This window comes from Lepisosteus oculatus, chromosome 29 (assembly GCF_040954835.1).
Source record: "Lepisosteus oculatus isolate fLepOcu1 chromosome 29, fLepOcu1.hap2, whole genome shotgun sequence".
NCBI lineage: Eukaryota > Metazoa > Chordata > Actinopteri > Semionotiformes > Lepisosteidae > Lepisosteus > Lepisosteus oculatus.
In genome coordinates, this window is record NC_090724.1 from 1,379,036 (window position 1) to 1,405,415 (window position 26,380).

General features: G+C 44.0%; 2 protein-coding genes across 4 annotated transcripts; one reads left to right on the forward strand and one right to left on the reverse strand.

Moving 5' to 3' along the window:
- Positions 1-686: 686 nt before the first annotated feature.
- Positions 687-18,085, forward strand: nwd1 (NACHT and WD repeat domain containing 1). Its single transcript, XM_015365244.2, has 20 exons — positions 687-977; positions 2,363-2,540; positions 2,932-3,017; positions 3,282-3,398; positions 3,802-4,156; positions 4,251-5,523; positions 5,891-6,094; positions 6,819-6,978; positions 7,388-7,505; positions 8,932-9,096; positions 9,180-9,377; positions 10,078-10,200; positions 11,110-11,309; positions 12,308-12,574; positions 13,001-13,091; positions 13,650-13,804; positions 14,063-14,336; positions 14,749-15,308; positions 16,176-16,281; positions 17,333-18,085. Exons 2-20 carry the CDS (start codon positions 2,423-2,425, stop codon positions 17,626-17,628), a joined length of 4,866 nt encoding a protein of 1,621 aa, XP_015220730.2. The 5' UTR covers positions 687-977; positions 2,363-2,422; the 3' UTR covers positions 17,629-18,085.
- LOC102693252 (tetraspanin-33) lies at positions 18,082-24,526 on the reverse strand. 3 transcript variants are annotated; one of them, XM_069186067.1, is made up of 8 exons: positions 24,260-24,526; positions 22,950-23,007; positions 22,048-22,172; positions 21,517-21,591; positions 21,044-21,139; positions 20,445-20,567; positions 19,618-19,779; positions 18,082-19,150 (listed from the first exon to the last, which is right to left on the reverse strand). In XM_069186067.1, exons 1-8 carry the CDS (start codon positions 24,314-24,316, stop codon positions 19,040-19,042), a joined length of 807 nt encoding a protein of 268 aa, XP_069042168.1. In that variant the 5' UTR covers positions 24,317-24,526; the 3' UTR covers positions 18,082-19,039. The 3 variants fall into 3 exon arrangements, with proteins under 3 accessions (XP_069042168.1, XP_006639970.1, XP_015220733.1); XM_006639907.3 differs by having other exon boundaries at positions 20,445-20,573; positions 24,260-24,519; XM_015365247.2 differs by lacking the exon at positions 22,950-23,007 and having other exon boundaries at positions 20,445-20,573; positions 24,348-24,518.
- Between the last annotated feature and the right edge of the window lie 1,854 nt (positions 24,527-26,380).

Genomic DNA, 26,380 nt, shown 5'->3' on the forward strand with positions numbered 1-26,380 from the left:
CCCAGGCACCTTGAGACCTCTCATGTTTGAAAGATGTAGTGGCTAAATTGATCCAGGTCTGAGCGCTGCAGTAAGTCTTTTCTTTCTGTCCTCTCTGGCCTGTACAGAGAGCTCTCTGTTGGGAGGTCTGGACTGGTACTTACTGAGACAATGCAGGCAGCATTGGCGCACTTGCCTGTAGCTCTGGAGGTAAAGGAATTGGTGTATTTGCAAGTCTTTTAAAATTGTAAATGTATGATTTTGTGAATTGTGCTTAAGGATTGAAAGGGTAATTTGTAATATAAATCAGAGGGAAAACTATGTTGTCTGTGCTACAGGTAAACTTGTGTGTGGTTTTAATTGGATATTCTTGGTTTTTTGTTGTGTGAAACCGTTAAACTGGTTTTAGTCATACAATACTTCTCAGTATTGTCTTTCATCTGTAAATCAACACATTCATTTATAACAAAGGTTGTTTGTGTAGACACAGCAGATTATGTCTGAAAGGAATGGACACCACTAAATTGTGGGCATTACTTTTACCTGATAACCATTTTCTACATAAAATATTTGCTTTTAGGCTAAACAGGACACGTTACAAAGTCTTCAACTTGTATAGTGCGTATGTGGATCGCCGGTTCAGTTCACGAAGTGTCCGCGTGTTGGCACAGCAGGTATGTGGTGGTCCGGTAGCCGGTTGTTGCAAATACAATAGGTGAAAATCGATATAGCCCAGGAGGCCCGCCTCTCCCACATGATTACAGTTAATCCCAGCTCACCAGAACAGCCCCCGGGCCTCGTTTCAGAACAACTAACGACACGGTAAACAGAGGTTGTCTTGGAGAGAGTGATCTCCAAGGATGAAACGTTGAAGAAAAGCTTTGCTCCACTAAACAGCTTGTAATACCCCCAGATGAAACACTTCAAAATGATCTCAGCAGCACTAAACCACTTCTAATAACGTCGCTGCAGCGTTCACCCACGACTCGGCATACACGGTAAAATGACTTGTTTTCTTGCATTTTATGAAATAATAAATTGTATCCCTCAGAAAAATCTTAGATGCCACCACACTGGACTTTTTAAAGAAGCAGCTGGATCAAATCCTCGACTTGCTTGGCTTTCGGAACCAAAGCCGTTACATGACATGTTTGGGCTCCTCTCGTTTGTAACGTTTCGCGTTCTTAATCAACACTTAACATTATTTGCTAAGTATTATTATAATCGGATGCAAGCTGAATGTAGTCACATGCTAAACCTTGTGGTAGTGATGTAGCTCCCACCTTAAGTCTTGAAAAAGGTTGTGTTGTGTACTGTATAATTGTTTAGTTTTAGGTAGGAATCTGGCACAAAAGTGCGCTCTTCTCCAGCCCTCGCATGCCCGAGAAGATTAAACGAGTAAGTCTAACGAGGGATCAAACTTTTCCTCCACACCTTAGAGAGGACGGTCCCGATCGCTCCCCGTTCAAGGAATTTGCTCCATTATGGATAATAAAATCTGATCGCTTTTCCTTTGCATATCAAAATTTAAATAGTATTTTTTTTTGTCAAAAAACACTGAAAGGTAACAACAGACAGTTTTGCCTATATTGTTTCTTAATTGGTTCTGTTGCTAGCAGGTCATGGACTGCTGTCCTTCAGCATGCCCACGTTTCCGTGATTCAATAACTCTTGCGGTTTTTTTACAGATAGAAATATATTGGTAGAAATTTACCTTCATATTGCACGGTCTGCTCAGTCATCAGTTAGTGGAATGTGCATCGTAACACCCATTCATTGCCCAGATCAGGCTGCCCCTGCCCATCAGCGACAGACCAGGGGGAGCTGGAGGGGGGTGTGAGGCCAGTGGCTGAGAAATGGCCTAAGAAACAGCTGATTAAGATCTGGGATCAATTAACTGCAAAACAGAATAAATGAGCTAAGTGGGTTCCTCTTGCCTTTCTCACAATGTTATTTTCTGAAACTTACTAAGATAACTGAGATATCTTCAGTTTGCAAATAGATTTTGAATGAAATATGAAGTTTTCATAATGTATATGCATTTTGTAATTTTACAACAAGGGGCACCATAGGTGGGCAGCATGATGGCGCAGTGCTGGGGCCTGAGTTCAGTTCCAGTCCTGGGGTGCTGTCATTGTGGAGCCTGTACTGTATGTTCTCTATGTGTTTGCATTGTTTCCTCTGTACCAAGAATACTGGTAGGGTAATTGGCTTTGGGTTGAGTGTCTGGGTGCGCCCTGCTTTGTGCCCATTGCTTGTCAGGATAGGCCCTGGCTCCCCAATAACCATGAATTGGATAAAGTGATTGGAAAATGGAAGAATGGAACATCACAGGAAGGGTTTGAATAATTTTGCAAGGCACTGTATATATTTTTTCCAACAGGACTTGTTCACCATTATGATAGTAAGAAGGGCAGAATCCCAAGGAAATCCATGAGTGAAAATGACTGCAGCATCTATGAAAGAGACGCTAGGGCTCGACCTTCTAAAGGGACATGCCAGTGGAATATCGGAGCTCAGGTCCAGTGTGGTTCGAGTCTTTATCAGTTCAACTTTCTCAGGTAAGTCTATTTTTAAAACATCAATCGGTTGTCCTGATGCAAAGTTTCCAGTTCCCACAGTTTCTGTTTGCAGACGCAAATTGATTAGGGGAGGTTAGTCACCTAAACCTAGCTCTGGAGAACAAAAATCCCCCAGAACCTATCACTGTCCTTACATAAAAAAAAGATGGGAGATAAGTTCCTACGTGCCGCCTCACCTGTTTGAATAAAGTACAGAAATTCAAATTAAAGGGGTTAAAATCCTGATAATGGTTTATTGTAAAAGTATGAAGCCCTCCCTACACATTTTCTTCAGAATAAAAATAGCCTAGGCTCAGGATAATATGTGCTCATTGCCCACTGAAAAGATGTTCCAAAGGTTTAGACACTGTAAATCAATTTTGTGTTTTAGACATGAGCAGCGAGAGAGATGCTCTGCTGGAAAAAGCTTACCCAGAACTACAAGTCTACTGTCAGAGTCTCGGCTTAGTCTTCGAGGTGTGTATAATTCCAAAGACCTGTTTCTGGGTCACGTTATTAGAAAGGGTTGAGTGCCATGGTTTTATAAAGGAGAGCAAGTCCAATTAAAACTGCACCAAGTCAGGTGTAATTTGAACATTTTAAAGAACAGGACAGATGTCTTTAGTAAATGGTTGACATCTGGAGTCATCAGTTATTCTAATGTGCTCCTGTTACTTTCTTTAAAAACTCAGAGTGAAATCCTGGTGTTCAGACACATGCCTTGACAATCTACTTTCCTAGGTTGTGGATATGAGATGGGGCGTCCGCGATACCATAGTTATGGATCACATGACCACCGAATTGTGCCTCCAGGAGATTCAATCATGTCGGAGGGTGTCTGTGGGCCCCACCTTCACTGTGAGTGGAATACGTTGCTCCTTACTGGTGGCCAACTGTTCAATAAAGACTGTTTCACAATGCCTTCAACTTCCTTCTTTAAAGTATCTCTGTGTCCAAAGTTATGTATGCCATATAGTAGCTCCCATATCATGCAAAATGGGTCAAATGTCCACCTGGGTCTTGTGATCTTAAATAGCTCTTTTGTGATATTATAGTTTTCTCTGGGTATACTGTATGTATTTCTAGTTAAGTCATCAATACTAGAACCCTAGCTCTTTGTTCAAATTTGCTTCTTCGCATGTGTGTCTCAGCAGCTGGCTTTGTGAAGGTTTGAAAAAAGAGTTATTCTGATTGCTAATTGCACAGAGTGAGTGAAACCAGCTTCTACTGGCCCAGGTTTAGACCTCGTTTCTTCTCTCAGGCCCTCGTTGGTAATCGGTATGGCTACCGGCCCATCCCCCGGGTCATCCGGGACGAGGAGTTTGAGCTCCTTCTATCCAAGCTCCACCCCGACGGCGACGCGGTGAAGCTCCTCAGCCAGTGGTTTTGGAAGGATGAGAACTCGGTCCCGCCCGTTTACATCCTCCAGCCAATCACCACCCACCTCCGTCACTATGACGATAACAGCCCAGGGAGCCAGCTGCAGAGGGAGAGGGACATCAGGGCCTGGCAGACCACAGAAGCCCAACTCTCCCGGCTGCTCCGAGTGGCTGCAGCTCAAGCGGAAACTGACGGAGACTTCACCCAGGAGCAGAAGCACAGGTTTTTCAAATCAGGTACCAATTGATAGGTTTTAGCAGTCAGACATCCACCAAAAAAAATGTGCCTGTGATAAACCCAAGTGAAATAAATGTCTCTTTCTCTGCTTAGTGACAGAGTGGGAAATTGAGCAGGGTATGTTGGAGGGACAGAACAATGAGACCTATGCAGTGCTCTTCTTGAGGGAGCTACCTAACCTCAGCAGGACCAACAGCCAGGAGAGCGTCTCCCAGTTCATTGATGTCACCAGGGATGGACTTGTGGACCTGGAGGCCCAGGAGCTCCTGTCCAGCTTGAAGGCCCGGATTTCAAGCTTTTGTTCTGGACAGCTCAATGTACATTCAGTGCAGCTCAGCAAAGGAGCCATTGACCCACAACGCCAGGAACACGCCAAGTACCTGCAGAGCCTCTGTAAGCAGTTTGTCTCCCAGATGAAGCAGCAGATCAGCAGAAGGGCTGCACAAACTACGGGAGAGAAGGAGTGGGGTTGGCTTCTTCGTGAGATCACTCATCACATAGTTCTGAGCTTGGCCAAGTGTGCCGTATTCTGTGGGCGAGGTAACCTCCTAAACACCATCTGCAAAGCCATCCAGGACTCAAACAACAGCCATCATGGGCCTCTGATTGTTTATGGACCTTCTGGCATTGGGAAAACGGCCATAATGTGCAAGCTGGCACAGGAGGTGTATTGTGTGTTGGGCTCTGGGGCGGCTGTGGTGCTGAGGCTTCTGGGTACATCACCTCTGAGCTCCGAGATTGACTCTGTTTTGAAGACCATCTGCTTTCAGATCTGTGGTGCTTTTGGGCTGCCCTTTCCCACTACGCAAACCGCCAACACTTATGAAGATCTGGTGAGGTTCTTCCACCGGACTCTTGATGCCGTGTCACAACAGAACGAGCCACTTGTCCTCATTCTAGACTCCCTGGACCAGCTGTCACCCTCTAACAATGCCCACAAACTGCACTGGCTACCTAAGGAGATCCCCCCAAATGTTCACCTCATCGTCTCCACTTTGGAGAAGGGATATTCCATTTTGGAGGTCCTCCGAGGGGTGACCTTGGAGCCACAGAGTTTTTTCAAGGTTGAGCAGCTGTCTCAGGACCAAGGGGGAGAAGTCATTGATTCCTACATGAGCGCGGTGAAGCGCTGTTTGACTCCAGCGCAGAGGGAGCTCGTGCTCCAGAGCTTCAGTCACTGCGGTCATCCTTTGCTGATGAAGCTGACCCTAGATGCTGCCAAACAGTGGACATCCTACACACCCCTGTCTGAGCTCCGGGTTGCAAGCACAACTCAGGAGGCAGTGTCACTGCTCTTCGAGCGCCTGGAGAAGCAGCATGGAGAACAGCTCGTGAGCCACGCTTTGGGATACATTGTCTTGTCAAAGTAGGTGGCCCAACATTATCTAATAGAGTTGCAGCTGTGGCTCCAAAGTAATGAAGCAATCAGACTCAAAATGTTTCTGGTCCTTGTTTAAAGAATTCAAAGAATTTAAAATAATTTAGCTGGAGTCCACCAAGAATGTGAATCTTTTCTTGTGAAACATTCCATCGTTTAGAAAAGTTTATTTTCCAAAAATATATTTTTCCATCTAATTAAGATCAAGGCCCTGTCAAAGCAAAGCACTCTGTGGTGGAATTATGGGAAATATTGAGGGTCTTATTGAAAGGAAATTTTGTTTTGTTGAAAATAAATTTTGAGATGCGTGCGCCGAGCACTCTGGTTGAGCCCGAAGCTTTTGATCCTCCTGCAGGCGCGGGCTGACGGAGGCCGAGTTGCAGGACGTCCTGTCCCTGGATGATGCCGTTCTTGCTGACATCTACCAGTACTGGCCCCCGCCGAACCATGAGATCATCCGCCTGCCCCCCCTGCTGTGGACGAGGCTCCGGCACGACCTGGCCGAGTATCTGGTGGAACGGCAGTCTGACGGGACCAGAGTCCTGGGGCTCTATCACAGGTGAACCAAGCACATCTCGACCACGAGGAGCGGACCCAGGCTTAGAGGACTGTGGAGCAATAAAGCAAGAATACTGTTACATTTCCCTTCTCCAGATCCAACAACTGGCAAGCATTTGTGAAAAGTAATGTTGAAAAAGAAAGTAAGATTCACCAAGTAGTTCATTCAATTTGTAGCTTTCCAATTGTGAAGGCAGAAAATGCAGAATTTTAACATCACTTTTTATTCATTTCTCTTCTTTACATGTTGGTCTGTCATTGTGCTGACTTCCCAAAGAAAGCAACATCTTTTAAAAAAACACCTAAAAACAGCTTTTATCAGTTAAAAAAACACATTCTAATTATTAAATTGCCTCATCTCTCACTCCTATTGTTTTGGTTTTCCCTCTATATTCATTTAAATTAAAACATCAATAAACTGGACTATAAAGCTGTTAGGAGTTCACACCTGAACAGATAAGAAAGAGATTATGTTAAATCTCTCATCTGACCCCATAATCCTAACCTAGGAGTTTGCATTTCTTTATGTAAATCTAAACCCATGTAATTGATGCAGCAGCGAAACACATTTGTTTAATCATTGGTCAAGGCTGGAGAAACCAGGGAGTTCCTCCCTGCCGGTCTGCCGGTCCATGTGTTCAGCCCATACAACAACTTGTAAAAATGCACAGGCACTCAGAAGAATAACCAGCATTCCACTGAGTGATCTGCTCTCTCTTCGACAGACAGTTTATTGAAATGGTCCAGAAGAGATACCTTTCAGCGGAGCGCAGGAGCCAAAGCCACAGCATCCTGTCTGAATTCTTCCTGGGCACGTGGAGCCAGGGGAACAGAAAGCCTGTGCTCCTGCCCTCACTGAAGACCAGCCTGAGTGCTGACAGAAAGGTACGCAGGAAGGCCTGACTTCTCTAGTTGACCCTGCGGTGCTTATAATTTAAGTCACAAATGTGTTTCAGATTTTGATCAGTGTACAGTAGTTTCACTATGTTTTGGAAGTCCATTGTTGGGGTGATATTGGTAAGACCCAACCAAATCTCTTTTCTAAACTCAAAAGGCACTTAGTTTGTGTTTCCCTTTAAAATGAAATCAATAGGATTGATAGGTTTGTTTGGAATAGTTTTCTGATAATACTGGGTCTAAGTTGTTGGTGCTCCAACCTTCAGGCATGATGGAAGAGTTTTTGAACAGCTGCAGTTTATATTAATCAGGTCCACTGATCTGAGGCCACACGTCTCTGTAACTGGACTGGGAAGTCTTTGTTGTAGTGTTACAGTACATCCTGTGTGTTGAGCAGGTGGCACCCCAGCCCCTGTGGTTCACCAAGCACGTGGCCAATCGGAGGAAGCTGCAGGAGCTGCCCTATCACCTCCTTCATGCAGGGCGCTGGGAGGAGCTCCGACAGGAAGTGATTGGTGAGATCTTTGGTCAAGTTAAAGTTCAGAACCAAATAGAGATCATAAGGAAAGAATCACGTTTCTGTTACTGTGTGCTAAGTGTTTGTGGCACAATAGTGACAAGTTCTACAGGCACTGGGACCCTTCTCTCTGCACAGGCTGTCAGACCCCCAGTGCCATCAGTGTACCCACATACCAGCACAGGATGGTATTTCAATAACTGAGGTTTTATTCCTGTAGCAGCTCACAGTTACAGACAGGATAGTAACACTTTCAGCTCCAAATGAATAACAATCCAAAATAACATCCCTTAAAATTGTAACATTGCTTAACTGCCTTTCTCATATCAAAAACACAAAAACCCCTGCTCCAGGTCAGTGAGCAAAGTCTGGCCATGAAAACTGACCTCCGCTGCCTAAGGCTTATAGAGTGATGACTAGTTTCCGACTTAATGCCATTTTGTGTGCCACCTGCCCAGAGGTGTGCAGCTCTTCAATACAAACCTGTGACACTGTGGCTGTTCTGCGGCCTGTAACTGGGTTTCTCCTTGAGGGTTCTGTCGCTATGCAGCTCAGGTCTAAAGTCTCCAAACCTTTTTCCAGAGCATGAGTACCCTAGCACTGGATACCCAGATTCTCCCTAACCTTAGGGAATATACTTAGAGGTGAGATTCTGCCTGTCATTGCTGGAGGTACTCTCATCCGAGAGCTCCCCCTCTGCAGGGAAACTCTCAGCTACCACCGAGACTCTGATATCACGGCGCCAGATTAAGTCACCAGAGAAGATTCTTGTAGTTAGCACTCTCGCTCCACCTGAGCTTCAACACAGTCTAGATCTCTGAGCCCTTTGCTCACTGATTCCCAGACGCAGTGATCCCTGTGGATATTAAGTTTCGCCTCCCCTCTGTGAACTACAACAATCTCTCTTGTTAATCCATGGTGTTCCTCGATTCCTTTGTAATCTCCTTCGAGATTAGTTCATTTTTTTACTGGCCCCTTCCAGAGATCCCTCAGGTACCACCTTAGAAACCAGGGCTATTTAGCAACCGAATCAGTGTTCCCTTCCCAGCCGTCTCGTACTCTCGAAGGACTTACTGTACACACTGCAGCTTCCCTATCCCTTTGGAGAATCTGAATGCTGGCAGTTGCCTGCAGTTTATAACAGAATGAAACTGCACGTGTTTGGAACCCTTGTGGGGTACTGAGAGAGATCTTGGGCTCAGGGAAGGAGCACTTAATCCTGATAGCCTCATCACTGGCTATCCACTAGCTAGTAAGAGAACAGTATAAGAGAACACTAGCAATCTCTTATAGCCCAGTGTCAAGTTAGTCCTAAATATTGGCACTAGTTTATTACTATTAGTAGCAGTAATAAGCAGTGATAAAATAGAATAAACTCAATGCTGGGCCACAGGCTGTTTGACACATGTTTTCTCTTACTTTAGGTAATACAGACTGGCTGTGCTGTAAGACCCTTACCTGGGGAATAGCAGAGGTCATTGAAGACCTGTCCATGTGCACTGAACACAGCGACAGCCCTGAGCTCCAGCTCATACGAGACACGTGTCTGCTGCTGAAACCTACACTGGATTTCATCGAAGGACAGATGGGTAAGACTGGATTTTGCCTGTGCATCGTGAAGACTCTTGCACGTTCTGATTTATGTTCCTTTTGGTTTCTTTCTCTCCTATAGACCCTTCCCTCTTCTACACCGAAGTCTTCACCAGGCTCTGCTGCTTTGCTGACTCATACCCTTCGCTGATCGGGCGCCTGTGCGTTCAGTGCCAGGAATGGTTCTCTGCCTGTAAGAACCCAATACTTATCCCTCAGTGTGGCTTCTTCCAGGCTCCAGGAGGTCCTCTGAAGACTACTCTCACAGGATTTCAGAAAGGTACAGTGTGCAGCCCCAGCAGATCTTACTATCCATGTCTTGGGCAAATGCAGCTGCAGAGCAAACTGTCACAGACTGCTGAGATATGGCTGTTTCTTTACAATCACATAGATTTCGGTATCAGGTTAGGAAAATAAGATTTTGGACGGACTGCTCTATGAAAACTTATGTGAGCAAGACTTCATCTGTGGCTTTTAGGGTGGGTTTTGGGATGCTGTGCCATGCTAATTCATTTATCAATCTCTAAAAATAAGTAATTTTTATTAATCATATCAGCAGCTCTGCCACCTTCAAACCTTACAAAGCTGGAGCTGGTGAGTGCATGAAAATTGCAATGGCATCAGGGGACTATTGGGCGGAGTGCATCTCTTTTTTTGATCCAGAAATTCTAGACATAAATTGTAGCAGAACTTCAAATTGTGCAGTCATTCAGAGCAAATGTTAAAATGATCAAATTATAGAAATCATGCATTCGGTAACTAAATTCCAATTCAGTTTTCATGTTCTAGCCTTATACAATATTATCAGAATTGTTCATATTCTTATTGTAGGAAGCAACTAAAAATATAAAGAATATATATGCATGATATATGCAGAGTGTCAGGCAAGAACTTAAACATCTGAGGATAAGCCTCCAGCTGTAATACAGCTTCCTTAGGATAAGAACAATAAAATACAGTTCTAACCTTCTCCTCTAAAGGAGTTACGGTGATGGACCTGTGTGCTGAGAAGGGTCTCTTGATTGTGGGCTCTGAGGAGGGAAGAATGATCGTGTGGAACCTGCTGGACACAGAAGTTGTCCACACACTGATTGGCCACACAGGTGAGGGGAGGAAACACTTCTCAAGGTCAGGCTGGCAAAGGAAAGTCCGGATATATACAGTAAAAAGAACAATGTTGACGGAAACAGTAGGTCTGAGAATATCTCATAACATGCTGAAAAATAGAAAGATGAATAAGCCTTGTACAGGTGTGAGAGAGAATAAGGTGGCTGGAATTGAAAGCACAGGAGAGGAAAGGACAGAGAATGTGAGAATGGATGGTGAGGATTTATAAAGAACTCAGTCTGTCTTTTCCAATCTTCTCCATTCATTAACAGATTTCAGCTTTTCACACCTCTTCCTCATTTCCCCCTTCCTGTGAATTCTCCTCACCTGTGCCCATTCTCACCCCTGCTCTGTACTGTGTTCGTTTGTCCTTTATTATCACTCTCTCTCTCACCCAAAGATTCAACAGCTAAAATGCTGTGTTTCTTCTTGCGGTGTTCAACATTTTCAGTCTGGGATTAGCTTCACTAGTTCCTTTGCCACCAGCACACACTGACACAGCTGATTACTGAGACAGAGGTCTTGAGACTTTAGAAAGTCGTTCACCAGGTCAGATTTAAGCTCACTGAAGCAATCAAGTGAAGAATTAACAAGCTGATAAAAAACACTGGTATCAATTCTATATTTTAGAAGCTACTTATAGATCAAAAGTTCATGATATTTGTTTAAATACATCTGGCCCAAAATCTGCAATCAGAAAGACAAAGATTACCTTCGCTTCTATTGATGTAATATGCTGAATCCAAACAAGTTGTTCTGTACGAAAATGTATATTTAGGGAAGGTGGTAAAAAGTAATATACTTTGCTTGAAAAGTGACTGTGGATCTGCAGATACTGTAATTGTTTATCTTGCTTTAGTAAAGCGATTGGTAGCTGGAAGTAAATGCGTTGTGGTTGTTGGTAGCGGAGGTGCAGAGTGTGAAGGTGCTGGACAAGGGAGCTCGCTGTCTGTCGGCGTCCAGAGACAGCACCCTGCGGCTGTGGGACCTGCTGAGTGGGAAGCAGATTTACTGCATTAACGAGGGACCGTTCGGTGCCCCAGTCTGCACCCAGCGTCACGTGACAGAGCAGAGGGGAGTCATCTATTCAACGTGTGGATCGCAGGTACAGCCAAACGTTTCACATCATCAGTAGTTCTGTGTCTCTCTTATTATTTGGAGTCTCCAAGTGCTTTGTTTCCTTACGAGACTACAAGGGGACCTGATACGAGAATTAAAAATCCTCAAAAGGCCCCAACAGGGTCAACACGGAAGGACGTCTTCAGAATGACCAGTGAGACATGAAGCAGAGGACACACATGGAAACTAAGTAGAAGTGCATTTAAAACCAAGACCAGGAGACATGTCTTTTGCACAAAGAGTTGTGAGAGTGTGGAACAAGCTACCCAGCCATGTTGTTGAAGCCAGTACCATGGTTTCTTTCTTGAATCAGTCATCAACTCTCAGACAGGCCAGTGGGCCTAATGGCTTCCAATTGTTTGTAACCTTTCTCTTGTTCTTTCCGGTTCTGAAATGGTGATTGTTTATCACGTGTGAGCGAATTCCCCATGCTGCACAAGAGGAAGGAGCTTGTTTGCTCCTCCGTGAGCCCTAGTTGTTTGACAGGCTGTGAGCCCCACAGCCCCTTGCAGGAGAGTTAGTGCAAACTGGAGGAGAGGTGCTACTCAAACTGGTGTTGCTGCAGGCCTGCAGGACAGTGAGCAGGTCCTAGGAATGGTTCCTGCACAGAAAGCTAAGAAAGACCTTGTCCTCCTCACGCCTAGCCATCCTCATCAGTGCTCTGCCAGCTTTGTGTAGCTAATTGAGGAATCCCAGTGACATATGGCTAATCTCATGGCCTAGTCTGGAAAAGCAGGAGCATGTGGGCCAATTAAGTCAGGCACCATCACTGGTTGCTCAGGAGCATTATTTGCTGTCATTTCACATGCAACCACAGGCCACTCACAGGAGCTCCCTCTCTCAGATTGTTGGCCATTGCCAGGAGTGTCCTGAATGAAGAACCTTCCTCCTGGTCTTGCTTAAAAATGAAGGCTCTTGTTTCACCACCCGAGTTAAAAACCAGCTGAACGTGTCCTTTGCTTTCTCTCACATCTGTCTGAACAGATGAGCGCTTGGGACCTCGAAACGGCAGAGCTCCTGTTCCACATCGAGGGGGGTGACGCTGCAGTATTTGCTGTTCTCCAGGGGAAGGGGGCAGCTGTAGTCTCCCTCTCTGATGAGGGGGTCCTTACGTTTTGGGACAGCACTACCGGTCTGAAACAACGTGCCTGTTCGCTGACGGATGACCTGAAACTGACCTGGACCTGCGTCCTGCCGCTAAGAACATGTGGAAGAGTGGTCGCTGGCTCCAGGGAAGGATCAGTTTATCTGGTAAACCCTCTGAAACTGTAACAAGTACCTGAGACATTGTCACAAATGAATTGGACCCTGCTCCTGTGTCCGATGCTGTGTCTGTGTTTGTTGACTCATGCTTCTGAATTTTGAAGTGTGCTGCTATTATTAGAAAGTGCTTGTGAGTGGAAGGACAGAATGCTGCAGAATCTCGGAAGGAAGACTGAGGAATGACCCCTTGCAATTGAAAAATGTCACGTTCTTGATTTGTCCACTCTAAATCTTTTCAGAAATATCTGTGGAATATCCAGGCTTGGACCATGAACTCAATACTAACTCTAAAACCAGTATTCAGAAACCTAGTCCTGTCTTATTCTGGGGAACATTATGAACAAATCATTGTGCTCTTACAAAACCCAGCCCTTAAAACAGACCTACTTTAATTTTAATCTGCTTCCTCTGTAGGTGTCAGATGACGAGAGGTGTTCTGTTGCAAATGTTTCTTCTTCTGTCTCATTTCTTGCTGTGTCTGATGATGAAACAGTTCTGTGTGCAGGTAAATCTTAAATCATAGTAAGTTTTACTGAACACTAGGGGGCAGGTATCTACTAGTCAATCACAGGTCACACACACACTCACACACCCTGGACAGGACTCCAGTCCATCGCAGGGCACACTCACACTCACACACCCTGGACAGGACTCCAGTCCATTGCAGGGCACACTCACACTCACACACCCTGGACAGGACTCCAGTCCATCGCAGGGCACACTCTAGCAGCTCCGGTCCAGAACTGGACTAAGGGCCAAAGCTCTGCAAGGCAGCAGTGCTGACCACTGAGCCACCCTGCTGCCCTCGCTACACTGGCAATTTGTATTAACGGACTGAACAAACATACAAGTACAATTTCCAATTCTGATGAGAATAAGACTTTTAAACTTACCAAAGCCGATGGCTACCTTCCTTAAAATAATATATCAAGCCTTCATTCAACCAAACAGAGTTAAAAGGTGAAATTTCCATTAGTGTCTTGTACATGGACAGCGAGGAGCTCGTCTGCATTTATGAGCAGTGAGAGATACATGTTGGTTTGGGTTTTCTTTTATAATGCAGGCTATGCAAAGCACATTGCAATGTTCCGGGTCACCGCTGACTCAATGGAGAGGTTCTTGGCACAGAGCTTTGAACATGAAGATATCGTGCTGACGGCGGCCATAGCAGAGAACCTCAGTGTGGTGGTCACTGGGTCACTGGACGAAACAATACGGGTGAGCAGATTCCGCAGGTCATCGTGCAACCACCGATTTCACTGCGATCACTTAAACACGTGAACCGTACATGTATGTAATTCAGAGCTCATCTGGCCAGGAGGGTTATCTGGAGTGGGGCTCCCCAGGACCCGGGTGGGTGACCCTGCTGTAGACAGATCAAAGCCAGGCCTCCTGTGGTCAGGGCTGGTGGACAGCTTTGCATGAGCACGCTCTGCTTCATCGGTACCCGTCCTCTGCCTCTGCCTCTTGCCCCAGGTGTGGTGCCTATCCCAGGGGCTGCTCCTGGACTCTTTCACGGGCATGGGGGCCGCCGTCACGGGCCTGGCGCTGCTTCAGGACACTGTCGTCTCCGCCTCCAGGAGCGCCTACTACCTGAAGCTCTGGCAGCTGGATTACAACCGCAGCCACAAGACCAAACCTCCCTTCCCGGGCCGCAGTTTACTGCCGACCCTTTCACACAGCGGGGATTTTGTGTACTTCCTCAGACCAGGAGACAGGCGGGAAGTTGTGGTGTGGGACTGCCAGTCGGGTAAATGAACTTAAATAATGATTGTTTTAATAGGTCTATACAGGCATGCATTGTTTGTTTTAAGTCAATAATTGATTTTATTTTTTATTCTCTTTTTTTTAAAAATAAATAATGGCATAGTCAACCAGTAATAACTCAGGGAGAGGGTCTGATTATTATTCTGTCCATCCCGGACTCAAATGTAGACCTTTCTTGCGCTACACCTGAGACAGAAACGTCACCTACAATATTTAAATTTGTCAATTTTCACCCGTCAGTGAACGCCGTTAGTCACTTACCACATCTAGCCAGCAGGTGTCGCCCCTCACAGCGCAGTCAGTACCAGGAAAACCCATTGCAGGTTGTTTTGTAAAAGGGCACATCTTACACTTTTCCCTCCTTGTTCCCCATCTTCCCCCGGCCCGTGTCACAGGCCGGTGCTCGGAAGAAAGGGCTGTGTCCGCCGAGGTGTCCTGCCTGGAAGTAGCCCAGTCAAGGCAGCTTTTGTTCTGCGGGCTGCAAACCGGCACCGTCCTCATCTACCCGCTGGGCTTCGGGCCGGAGGCCATGTGCATCCCTCCTCCGGAGTCTCTGTCCCCGGTGCTGGGCCTGGCAGTCAGCAAGCAGGAGGACCGGCTGGCCGTGGCGTACGAAGACGCCATCTGCGTGTTTGAAATCAGCCCGGGCGACGCCTATCCCACAGTGGAGCGGGCGCTAGGGAAGCTGCCCCTGCCGGGCCCCGGGCGGCCCTGGGCGCTCTCCTGCGCGGCCGTGCTCTCGGACTGCAGAGTCCTGTACGGCGCTGACAGCGGCCAGGTCTGGCTGCGCGACCTCGGGGGCTCTGAGGCAGTGGCCCTGGAGGGACACCGGACGAAGGTCACATGCATCGCTGTCAGTAACAGCGAAGAGTTCAGCCTGGTGGGCTCCCAGGACTCCGTCCAGCGCCTCTGGCGTCTGTCGCCCTTGCTCCTGGACCACGAGATGAATTACAAGGTGAGCACCCAGGGGAGACGTGTGTTTATCCAGGATCCTGAGACAGGAGGCAGTCAAGACAGGAGGATTGAGAGTGCTGCATGTGAGCAGGACAGGCGAACCCTCTCACTGTGGAACTGGGACATGTCTGAAGCATGCTGCATTCCTCCAGCGTCATGGGAAACCTTCTCCTTCAGCTGAGATACTCAAGTAGTACTGTTTCCATCAGACAGCAGGAGAGTGGATTGGGATCACGGGGATTGTTTTGTCTATTATATACTATATATATGATGAATTGGTTATTTCCTAAATTCTAAAGTTAGAAGATGCTAAAAACATCAATTACAATTAAATCTTGCAGTGCCTTATTTGCCAAGTTGCGATAATTGCCACGTTTCCACTTTACAAACTGCTGATGTACATCAATAACTGTTATATTTAAAAAATGTATCTCAATAAATGAACGATTTAGTATTTTTTCATGTTTTTGACCTGCAATATGACCTTTTGTGCCATTTATTGAAAATGTATTTTCTTATTCTTTCTTTTTAGTTTTTATTTTTGTATAATTGTTTCCAGCATGAAAAGTGAAAGTGCTTTTCAAGGAAGACTAATGTCAAACATGAAATGTCATTTCAAGTAGAAAATGTCGCGCAAAAAGAGAACAACTCCTCCACCCAAAGAAAAGCCACTTACAATGTGCTTAGTTTTCAAATGGGCCAGCATTTTAACTTGCTTTGTCTTGATGATCATTATCATTACCCCTTATAGCGTATTGTGTGCATGTATCATTTTGCAAAGGAGCACTATTTTTGGTTTTGATTTGCAATTTGTGCTGATCCCCACTGTTTCTCCGGTGCCAATCAATCTCTTCTGTTTGATGTCCAGGGTTTCTTTTTCGAAGGGATTCTCTGTGCGGTTTTCTCCGAAGACGATCGCTATGTGTTCACTGGCTCGCAAGACCGAACAATCAAAGTGTGGGAAACCAGCAGTGGTAATTACGGATTTTCTCATCTTTTATTTCAGTGCTCCTGTACACCAATAGTGTTTAGGGGAACTTTACAGGGTAAAACAAACAAGAGAAAAAGAAACAGTACAGAACAGAAGTAAAGAAGTAATGATAGAGACTCAAAACACGTAGAAAATAAGAAACGGGAAAACATGAATTAAAAGCCCTATTAAACAGATATGTCTTGATTCTAGAGTTACAAACTGTCAGAGATGACATGTCTCAGTGTCAGGGAGTGGCTTCTGGAGCAGGGCGGCCGAGCGCAGGCGCAGAGACACCCCTGCGTCAGAAAGCGCTACTAAAAGGTGCAGAGTGGAGACCCCTGCTTGGTACCTAGTGAGCGGTCAGAGATGCCAAGTACCGAGTACGAGTTGGGTGTGTAGGGCCTTAAAAAGTGTCTAACCTGGGTTGTAAACCTAGAGCCTTTGACCACGGAGGCTGCTGCACTACTCAAAAGTCACAATCAACTTTTTTGCCAAATCGATTTTTGTGATGTGCTCGAAATAACAGAAAATAGACATGGGTGCAGAGAAGCGAAAGAAAAAGCATCAATAACACACGCATGTCAAACACAGAGTACATATATAACAATGAAGATGACCCACACGTACGGTACGCACAGTAGGGACCTCAAGGTGCCGGAGATCACAGAGAGGCTGTGTCCTCGACAGTCCTGTCAAACTGCCGCGTCTGTCTGCGTGCTGGACAGATTCTTACAGACTAGCTGAGCCGGCAGTCATAACGGCTCATATGAGCCTGTAATCATGTAAACATGTTACACTCGATCACTAGTACAGTAATCCACAGTAATCCACCCGTGACAAGCAGTAGCAAAATATTGCACACTTTGGCCAAAAATAATCCCTTTGCTTAGACAATATTCAGTCCACCATAAATGCAAGGATAGCGAAGTTGAAAAGGCGAAAACTAATTAACTCTTATTTAATATGAGTCCTTCTTGGTGACATTTTGGCTCGCACGGTCCCTTGGCACTATTCTGGAAAGACGGCTTTCCTATATTGCGTTTGCTTCGCAGGACGGCTGTTAGCGGTTCAGTACGTTTACGCCTCAGTTCCTGAGATCGTGGCCTGGGCGGACGGCTTCGTGGCGATTTCTCAGCTGGGATTCGTGATCAAGGAGAGATTCCGCTGCCCCGAGTCCATAGACCCACAGTACGACCCGCTCCGAAACGTCCGGGCGCAGTGCGAGGTCACGTCCAGGAAGACAGCGGCCTCTCTGCCGCTGAGCTCAGGAACAGCAGCTGGACTCCAGGCCCAGCATCGCCGACGGGAACAGAAGTCTCGGAGCTCACAAATGTGTGCTTTATTCTGACGTTGATTTTTTTATTCGTGTGCTATATGGTCTCAGCTGTCCGGAGTAAGAAAAAATAAGTGTCTTAAGTAATGGACCTTTTCAAATCCAAATAGGTATTCGTGTATTCACGGGGTCCTTGATTGCACAGTGTGAAGTTTATTTAAATTTATGGGATTAAGAATAAATATTCCAAAGAAATTAGTTTTTTTACCATTGAGTCCTCAGTGGCAAGTCCAAAATGCATTAGAACTTGCCTTCATTTTTAAAGATACTATAGGGTTAATGTTTTTACTTTAAAGTGTAAAGTTCTTTATGAATTGCATGCAATCTTATTTTCCCCTCTGCACAGTTCTCATGCCCTAGAGGATAAAAAACACATCCGAGTCTGAATACCTAAGATTATTAAGCATTAATTTTAACATTAAAAGACTCAAATGCAGATTTTTAACCATTTACAATAAAATATTGTAGTTAAAGAATTTTATTTTCATGTTCTCAGATACAATATATACAAAAATCACATACACCTGTTTCAAAATACAATTGAAATGCATAAAGTGTTTCACAGACTAGAGATGATCTTCACATGTGTTTGCATTAAAAAAGAGTTAATACATTAGTTAAAAATAAATATTGAAAATGATACATGGACTTTTTAAGCAAAAACAAAATTTCCCCTCCCAAGTCTGAAGCCTGGTTGAGCCAGAAAATTCTAGATATATATCCAAGGTGCCATGCTAAAGTTGCTCAACACAATTGTGTTTAATTTCACATTTTGAATTACTGTAATAGTGTAAACACCTCTGAAAAGCTGCATGTTTCTACCCTTTTGCTAATTCCTCAGTTTGCTAATTACGGTTCCATGTGTCCAACACACCACAGTCTCCAGTCTGTACTCTATCAGAATGCTTTGCATTTAAATGTAAAGCTTTGCTCTGCAACATCCCTGTTTCATTGTGATAAAGTTACCACGAACTGTGGTCATTTCAGCTGATATCTGGGTTCATCTCCTCTCCTGATAATGTGCACTCAGATATTTCTAGAAACCTAAAGAGAAGCTAATATGAATTAAAAAATGAAACTGTAGAACTCCAAATATATGTACTGTACTGTATATACATTACATTTCCATAGCAGAGTAAGATGAACACCTCTCACAGTGGATAGTGTTTTGTGAGACTCATATTTTATTGCCTAATTCTCCCCCTGGCATGGCTCACTTGCGCAATATTGGGGTACATTCTAAAACACAATCCTTGTCCAATGTCTGACCCCATGAACTATTTAACGAGCAAACTACATCACACTTCCACCAGCCCCCCAAAGTTTCCTGTGTTATAGAAAGAGGTGCTCATTTTATACTTTCAGGGCACTGCATGTATCCAATGTTAATCTGGAAAAACAGGGCTCTTAAGGTGGGTAACCCTGCTTAGTCTTTTAAACTTCTCTTTTCTTTGCCTGTGTGGCTGTCTTCACTGCCCTCCATCTGCTCCTTCTTGAGTTGAAAGATCTGGATGGCAGCCAACGTGATCATAAAAATCTAGGGGGAAAAAAGTGAAGAGAAAAGCAAGTGTCAACAAGAAGTTTTAGACCTAGAGCTAACATATGTTCTGTTTACTCATGCCTAACTAATTTTTACACAGATTGTATTCAGTATTGAGCTGAAGAAAGCTGTCTTGCTCCTTTCTGACTAACAGGGAGCCAGGGAGGTGTGTATGTGATACAACAGTTGCAGATCCCAAAGACTTGGTCTTCATAAACTTGGAAGACGCTCCTCAACTCACAGACTTATAGATTCTCAGTGCAATAATTATATTGTTCTCTCTTCCTAATGCTGTAGTAGATACTGAATTTCAAGTCATCTATCATCACTCTGCACCTGGAAACTGCATAACATGCTGGATTACAGTGCTAATACACTGTATAAACAGCATGCAGACTGGCAACTTTCACAATTTGAAATGGGTCCCATGTATTTAAATGCAGAGTGGCCTTGTGCAGACCCACCTCTAGGCCAAGTAATCCAATGGTTAATCCTCCTATCAGGAGAAGGTTCTGCTTTCCCCATGTGACAATTTTGTCCAGGCAGCCATCAGCGTAAATGTGCTCTTTCACCGACTCTGCATCCAGACTTTGAACTCCATAACCACACATAGTGTTGAGGACTGACTGCAAAAACAAAGCACACAGCAACTGAACACCATGGGGCAATGGGCCTCTCTCAGTAGACTGAGTACAGAAAATGTCTATTCTACTGTTAATGCTCCAGCCTAAACTGCCCACTGCCTGCAAAAACCTCTAATCCTGCTCCAGAGAACATGGATCACTGATTTGTCAGGGGATGTTATCACACCTCATTTGAGCTACACTCTCAATTTTTATTAATGGAATTAACAAACAGAAATACAATCTCCCTACCAGTGCCAAGACCAGATACTATTTTCTAATTAAATCATCCATGCATTTTCTAAACACTTTATCCAGTACAGGGATCTCGGGAAGAAAAGGAACAGAAATCAGCACAAACGGAGCACTAGTACATGCGGTGGGTTGCGAAAAAGGGAGACAACTTTGCAGAGCTCTATCGGAAATTACTGTTTCAGTCTTTACAGGTGGCCATTCCAGCTCGAGTCCTCCCAGCAAACATAAATATCGGATAATTTGTGAAGATCTGTTGGAGCAGACATTGAAGAGTGAAAGAGTGGAAGCCCTCAGCCACTAACAAGCTTCATGTATTATTTTATGACCTAAAAGCAGATACTAACAATCCTAAAAAAGTTGTTTGGAATCAGACTTTATGTTGTCACACTTTCACTAAATTCACCCATTCTCACCTCATTTCTCCTCCTGACGCAACAAGAGAAAGGCACGCCACAGCGCTCAAGGCTGGGGTTGGGATCCACACATTCGAAGTAAACATTGAGCGACCAGTCTCTGTACTGCTGCACTCCACAGCACTGAAACTTTGGAAAAGGAAGAAACACATTGATGAATACAGCAAAGAGCCCAATTTCAGACCACATGAGGAAACTTATCAACTTTCATGTTGTTCTCTGCCACAGCCAGATTTAAAAAGCTCCTAATTTAAAAAACTCCTAATTTACTCCTAATAAGCACTGTTTTGTCTCATTATAGCAGGTGTTGTATGTAGAGAATTTGGGAATCAATTAAATAACTACTCCTAATGTACTTCTATTCTTCCTAAGTTCTTTCAAATCCACTGTTACTGTTGCTGAAAAACAGAAATCTGCTACAAAAGCAAATACATCCTGAACGTCTCCCTCTTGATTGAAATAAAAACACCTTTGTACTGACAGCATGAATGGTTCATCCCACGGCTGCTCTCATCCAGTCCCATTTCCACATTGGAGCAAAGACATTCCAATGTTTCAAGAACTGTGAGAAATCAGTACAGCTCTGTATCAATATCCACCTTTTTCTGGACAAAATCGATTATGTTTTCCAGATCCATGTCATCCCGGTACTGAGCAATCCCTCTTCTCATGAGCATCTCTGTCCGCCCTAGCACCTGCATGGAGAGTTATATCCCGGTCAGTCTCTTCCCCTGTCCCGGCTGGCAGAACCGCACACCAAACGCAAGAAACAACAGGTGTCCTGTCGCTGAGGTTTATAAGCTATATTAAAACTACTGGCCTACATTAGAAACTACAACATTTCAAAATCCTCTAGAGAGAAAGAATTTGAGGATCAGAGTGCTTGCTCTCAGGATGAAACAGTGAGTCTCAAGTGAACTCCCCAAACCAAGAAAATTCTCAGCCGGAGTCTGAAGATGTGATGCCCCGTGACAGCTCTGCTTCAGACTGCTTCCGCTGGTAATCATCCATTTTTCATTGTCACGTGCCAAATGAAGCGAAAGGAAAATGTAACTGGCTCACCAGCGCGTACCATGTCTGAGAACAGAAATCCGAGGGCAGCGGCTGCGATCTGCAGTAAAAGGACGGCCGCTAAGATCACAGTGAACTGAAAAAGACACAAGACCAGTCGATGGGTTCGAGATTGTTAGTGTTTTACTGCTTTAAGAGGGGTGGAAGGTTGTTTGTCAATAGAAGGTCACATCCATCCATCCATCCATTCATTTTCAAACCACTTTATCCAGTACAGAGCCTCTGGGAAGCCAGAGCCTTTCTCAGCAAGCAGGAGGCTCAAGGCAGGATACACTCTGGATGGGACATCAGTCTATCCCAGAGCACACACTCACAACCAGGGCCAATTTCCCCGGGCCCTCAGCGCACTGCTCACCACTGCATCACCATGCCTCCCGGATTACATATAAAAAACAAGTTGCTACAGTCTACAGCATCCTTAGATTTCACAACCACCTGTTTTCAACAGATGCTGAAATAAACTAGATCCAGCTTAAAGCAGTGCAGAAAAAGCAGGCAAGCATGCCAAATCCTGAGAGCATTCAATACTTACAATGTACAGCAGCGCAGTTACATCTCTCAAAGCCCCAAAGCACCCAAAAAATGTAATGATGAACATTAAAGAGCCAATAACGATCAATATCAGGGCAGGGTCTGCAGTCAAGGAGTCTACCACACCTGAAAAAAACACAGAACAGATGTTCTCAGAAAAAAATTAACCCTGTATCTTCATGAATGACTAATTCATACTGTTAAGGAGAGTTTAACTTCATATATCCTATGATGGATAATCTGTTATTTTGTGATTAATGCATTGTCACTAATGGTTACTAGACCCCATGATGAAAGAATACCATGTGAAAAGAATTGTCATGCAGGGGAAACAGTCCTCTGAGGACAGTGTTTGACTGCTGCAATAAGGTCACTCAATGTGCTCATTCCTGTCGTGAAACACTCCAGGTGCCCTGCAACTCTTTATTGGATAAACCAGTTAGAGAGTGGATGGGTTGTAACCACTGGAATTAGAATACTCCAATTCGTTTTCTGCATTCTCCCATACATCTTCTAACTACTGTACTTTGTCTCTTTATTATTACGTGTTTTATAAAAGATCTGTGCTCAACATTGCAGAAACAAATGCTGTCTCTACAGTAATGTTCTTACTGTACTGTACATTGGTGCTCTGGGGTTTACATTCTACAGTATGTACTGCATTGGACCACAGGAATACCATGACAAATATTTCTAAGGAACCTTTGCTGCAGTACAACAGGATTTAATATGGTGAAACACATTGAAGTGAACCGTAGAAATTAAGGCAATGGTTAGGTCAAACTACAGATCGAGTGCAAAAATATTTGATTATTGAATTTAAATTAATTTAGTTTTCAAGCGATTGAATTGGTTTGCTTTATCTTTCTCCCAGTGTTTTAGCTGGTTAGACTGGGTACTCACCACCCTCCTTGGCAGTTTTGGCATAGATGCCAACTGAGATCAGCACAGCACTTGCAACCTATGTATGTAAGTGAGGAGACAGTAATTTAAGCAACAAATAGCTAAGAAGCACAGATGTCAGATGTATTACAGAAGAATGTCTGTCTTTACCGAGAGACTTATTCAGGACAAATCCCCTCTGTACAGCCTGACATGTAGATATAGACTTTAACCTCCTCTAGAAGAATAAATAATGATTATGCAAGCTCTTATTATATCTTCTATTATTTTGATCTTTTACACTCAACACCATCATAAAGGAAGATGGTTAACCTATGCCAAAATCTGTTTTTACAACTGAAAACTAGTTTAATAATGAAGGCCCCCATTAATGCCTTCCGATTATGACTACAAGTGGCCTGTAGTTAGTCACGCCTGAACAGCACACCATCTACAGTATGTATCCTGAGTTTCTGTTTTAGATGTCTGTATCTGCATAGCCTGTATTATTTCCTAATGAACTTGTAAACACTTCTCTGTATGGTGAAAAGTATCAAGTGTTGGTTCATGTCTCAGATCACCACACAGCCTTTTTAAGATAGGCACCACACTGCAAAAGATCTATGTTAGTAGGTATTTATTTAAAACTGTGTTAAAGAATTTTAGTATTGATTTTAATGCTACTAGCTGTATCTGGAATTAAACTTTTTCCACTAAAAAACTGGCATTTTAAACCCCCACATTATTTACATGTAATGAAAAATAACCTACTGTAAGTGAATCAATTCTCCACCATAAACAACATTCTGTGTTTTCATTTTTTTTAAATCACAGAAGCCTGCAGGCAAACCATGTGTGGACTAGATGCACCTTTTTCCTACATGTATTTTTCTTGTGAAATAGCTTTAGAACTATGCAATATGATAGTTACGATTTGTGTGTATTTCGCCTAATTAACTTTTTCTTATCCCCAAAAAATGTTTTTGAAAAATTACCAAGGAAGACTGATTTAAAATCAGCTTGAGTCTAGAGCACACCTACTGTATAAGTTTGACAATTTCACCTGAAAACATTCCCCTGCCTGAACAAATCAACCAGCACCTGACTAAGTCTATCTTATAACTTCATAATTTATTAGTAATAATTAGGACTTTATTAGTCTGACCGTTTTATTCAAATGTGCTTATTTATTCCCTCCGGTCACTCAGAGTGACTCTGAGTGCAGTAAATCTTAAAATCTTCAATCTGAGCGAATCTGCAGATGATTCCCCTCGCTGGTCTTCAGGACCATCAGGAAAACGAGCGATCAAAACCGAAAGGCAAACACTTACCCAGAACAGGTAACAGAATGCGAACAGGGTATACCTAATGGTGTCGATTGCCTTCATAGTTTTGAAAGACTTTCCAGGACTTGGTTACCTTTCGAGATGTCTTTGGGGAACATCGGGGGTTGTAGACAGTGGCTGTCGGACTTCACACAAACCCACGTCGTCGATTCGCTGCCTTTTACTCTCTTTTCCTGCGAGATCGGCTTGTGTGAGCTTGCCTGGACAGGGGCGCTGTGCACATTCTTGACTGAGTAAGAGGAAATACCTGCAGCGTCTGTGGCAGACAGCTCATTCCAGCCCCCTGGAGATGAAGCAGAAAACCGAAGCCAAGCTCATGGCAGATATCACCCTGGCCTTCGATTCGTACAATAGAATCACTGTACGATTGCTGGAGTACCCATTACAGGATAGATAACAGGTTTTGCCAAAAAGCATTAATTGTAGTTTCAGGTTAGATTTTTGTGTGGATCTTGTCCTGCTATTCATAATAGGATGCATACTTTAGCCTGTGATTGCACATAGAAGACAGCCCAAAGGCACAACTACAGTATTTGTTGAAACCACAAATTGAATCATTATTTTCCTGGGAATTGAATGCTTTTTCCACAGCCTTTACAATAGTCCTCAGGGCACTAAGGCATAGCCACAAACACACAGTCACACACTTGCAGCTTGTCAAAACTTGCAAGCGATCATCTAGTATTAGCTTTGACATATCTCTGATGTATAGAAAAGGGACCCTAACTCTAAACATGTCTGTGCATCTCTTGAGGGGCTAAAGCCAGGAGTTTCCTACCTACAGAAAGGGGCTGTTTGATACAAAAGGACACCAATTGGCGTCTACACAGAATTGTCACTACTATACTGTCACACATTCCTAACAGAGACGTGTATAACTGTGAACATGGAATGGTGCCTCTGCCCCTTGTTTTGAAAGATATACTATTAACTCTCCATGTTTAAGAAGTGCTAAGTCCAGGCTCACAGTGAGCTGAGCCGTGAGCTGAGGCAGACAAGGGCAGACAAGGGCACAAGGCAGCTTCTGCCCTGCCCTGGCTCCTGGGGCACACACACTCACAGGTGCACACAGGGACACCTGGGCAGTGAGGGCTTGGATGGTGGGAGGAAACTGCAGCATCCAGAGCAAACCCATGTGACCACGAGTGGGACATGCAAACTCCACACGCAATGTGCATTGATTCAGAATCGGACCCCGGACCCAAGAGGACAGAAAAACACCTACAGTATGTGACATCCTATTATGAGTAATAGTGTCACTTTTATACATTTTCTTTAGTCAGTTGTTCTCAATGAGGGGAATATTAATATATTTCTCTAGTTTTTTACTGTTTATTGTATATTGCTTTTGTTTTTTTTATTTAATTATAATTCTGCAATGGTTTTGAGTGTGATTAAGAGAAATGCAGCAGCATTGTTATTTTTTTATGTCTAATGAGATCACATCCACTATCATTGGCGTTCTCTGATTTTGTATTGATTATTATGGTGTTAGTCAATGGGCCGCAGTGTATTTTTAGACACATAGCGTCACTTGCTGGATAGGAAGAGTAACACAGAGGAGGCGCTGAACGCAGTGTACTCAAGTACCAGTGCAAGACTTGAGACTTTATTGCCAGTCATTTTTTACGACTGTTTTCTGTTCAGTGAAGATAAAACATTTTCAATTTTACAATTACACATAGTACAGCTAAACTGATTCTAATTAAGTACAAATAAAAAAACAAAACAAATAAAAATGAAATTTCAGTCCACCAGAAATTATACCAGAGACCTACAGTATATGAATGCGTATCGACATAAAAGTCATGTACGGTATATCAGAACTGAATTACGTGTTGGGAAATACAGATGGGTTTTAAGAACTGAAGGTTCGTCTAAAATGTTTGACGTTTATAAATGACTTTACGTTTTCATCCTAGAATAGGAGTATATCAGTTCCGACACATCAAAGTCTGTTTCAAGTAAACTATAACTCGAAAGCTCTATTGCGTTCTCTAATGACGTCTGGCTGATGAACGTTTCCCTTGTCCTACACCTGCTCTCTCACCTGTGCACCTGCTGCGGGTGCGTGTCAGCTGACAATCTAACCCCCCTCCTCCGGCC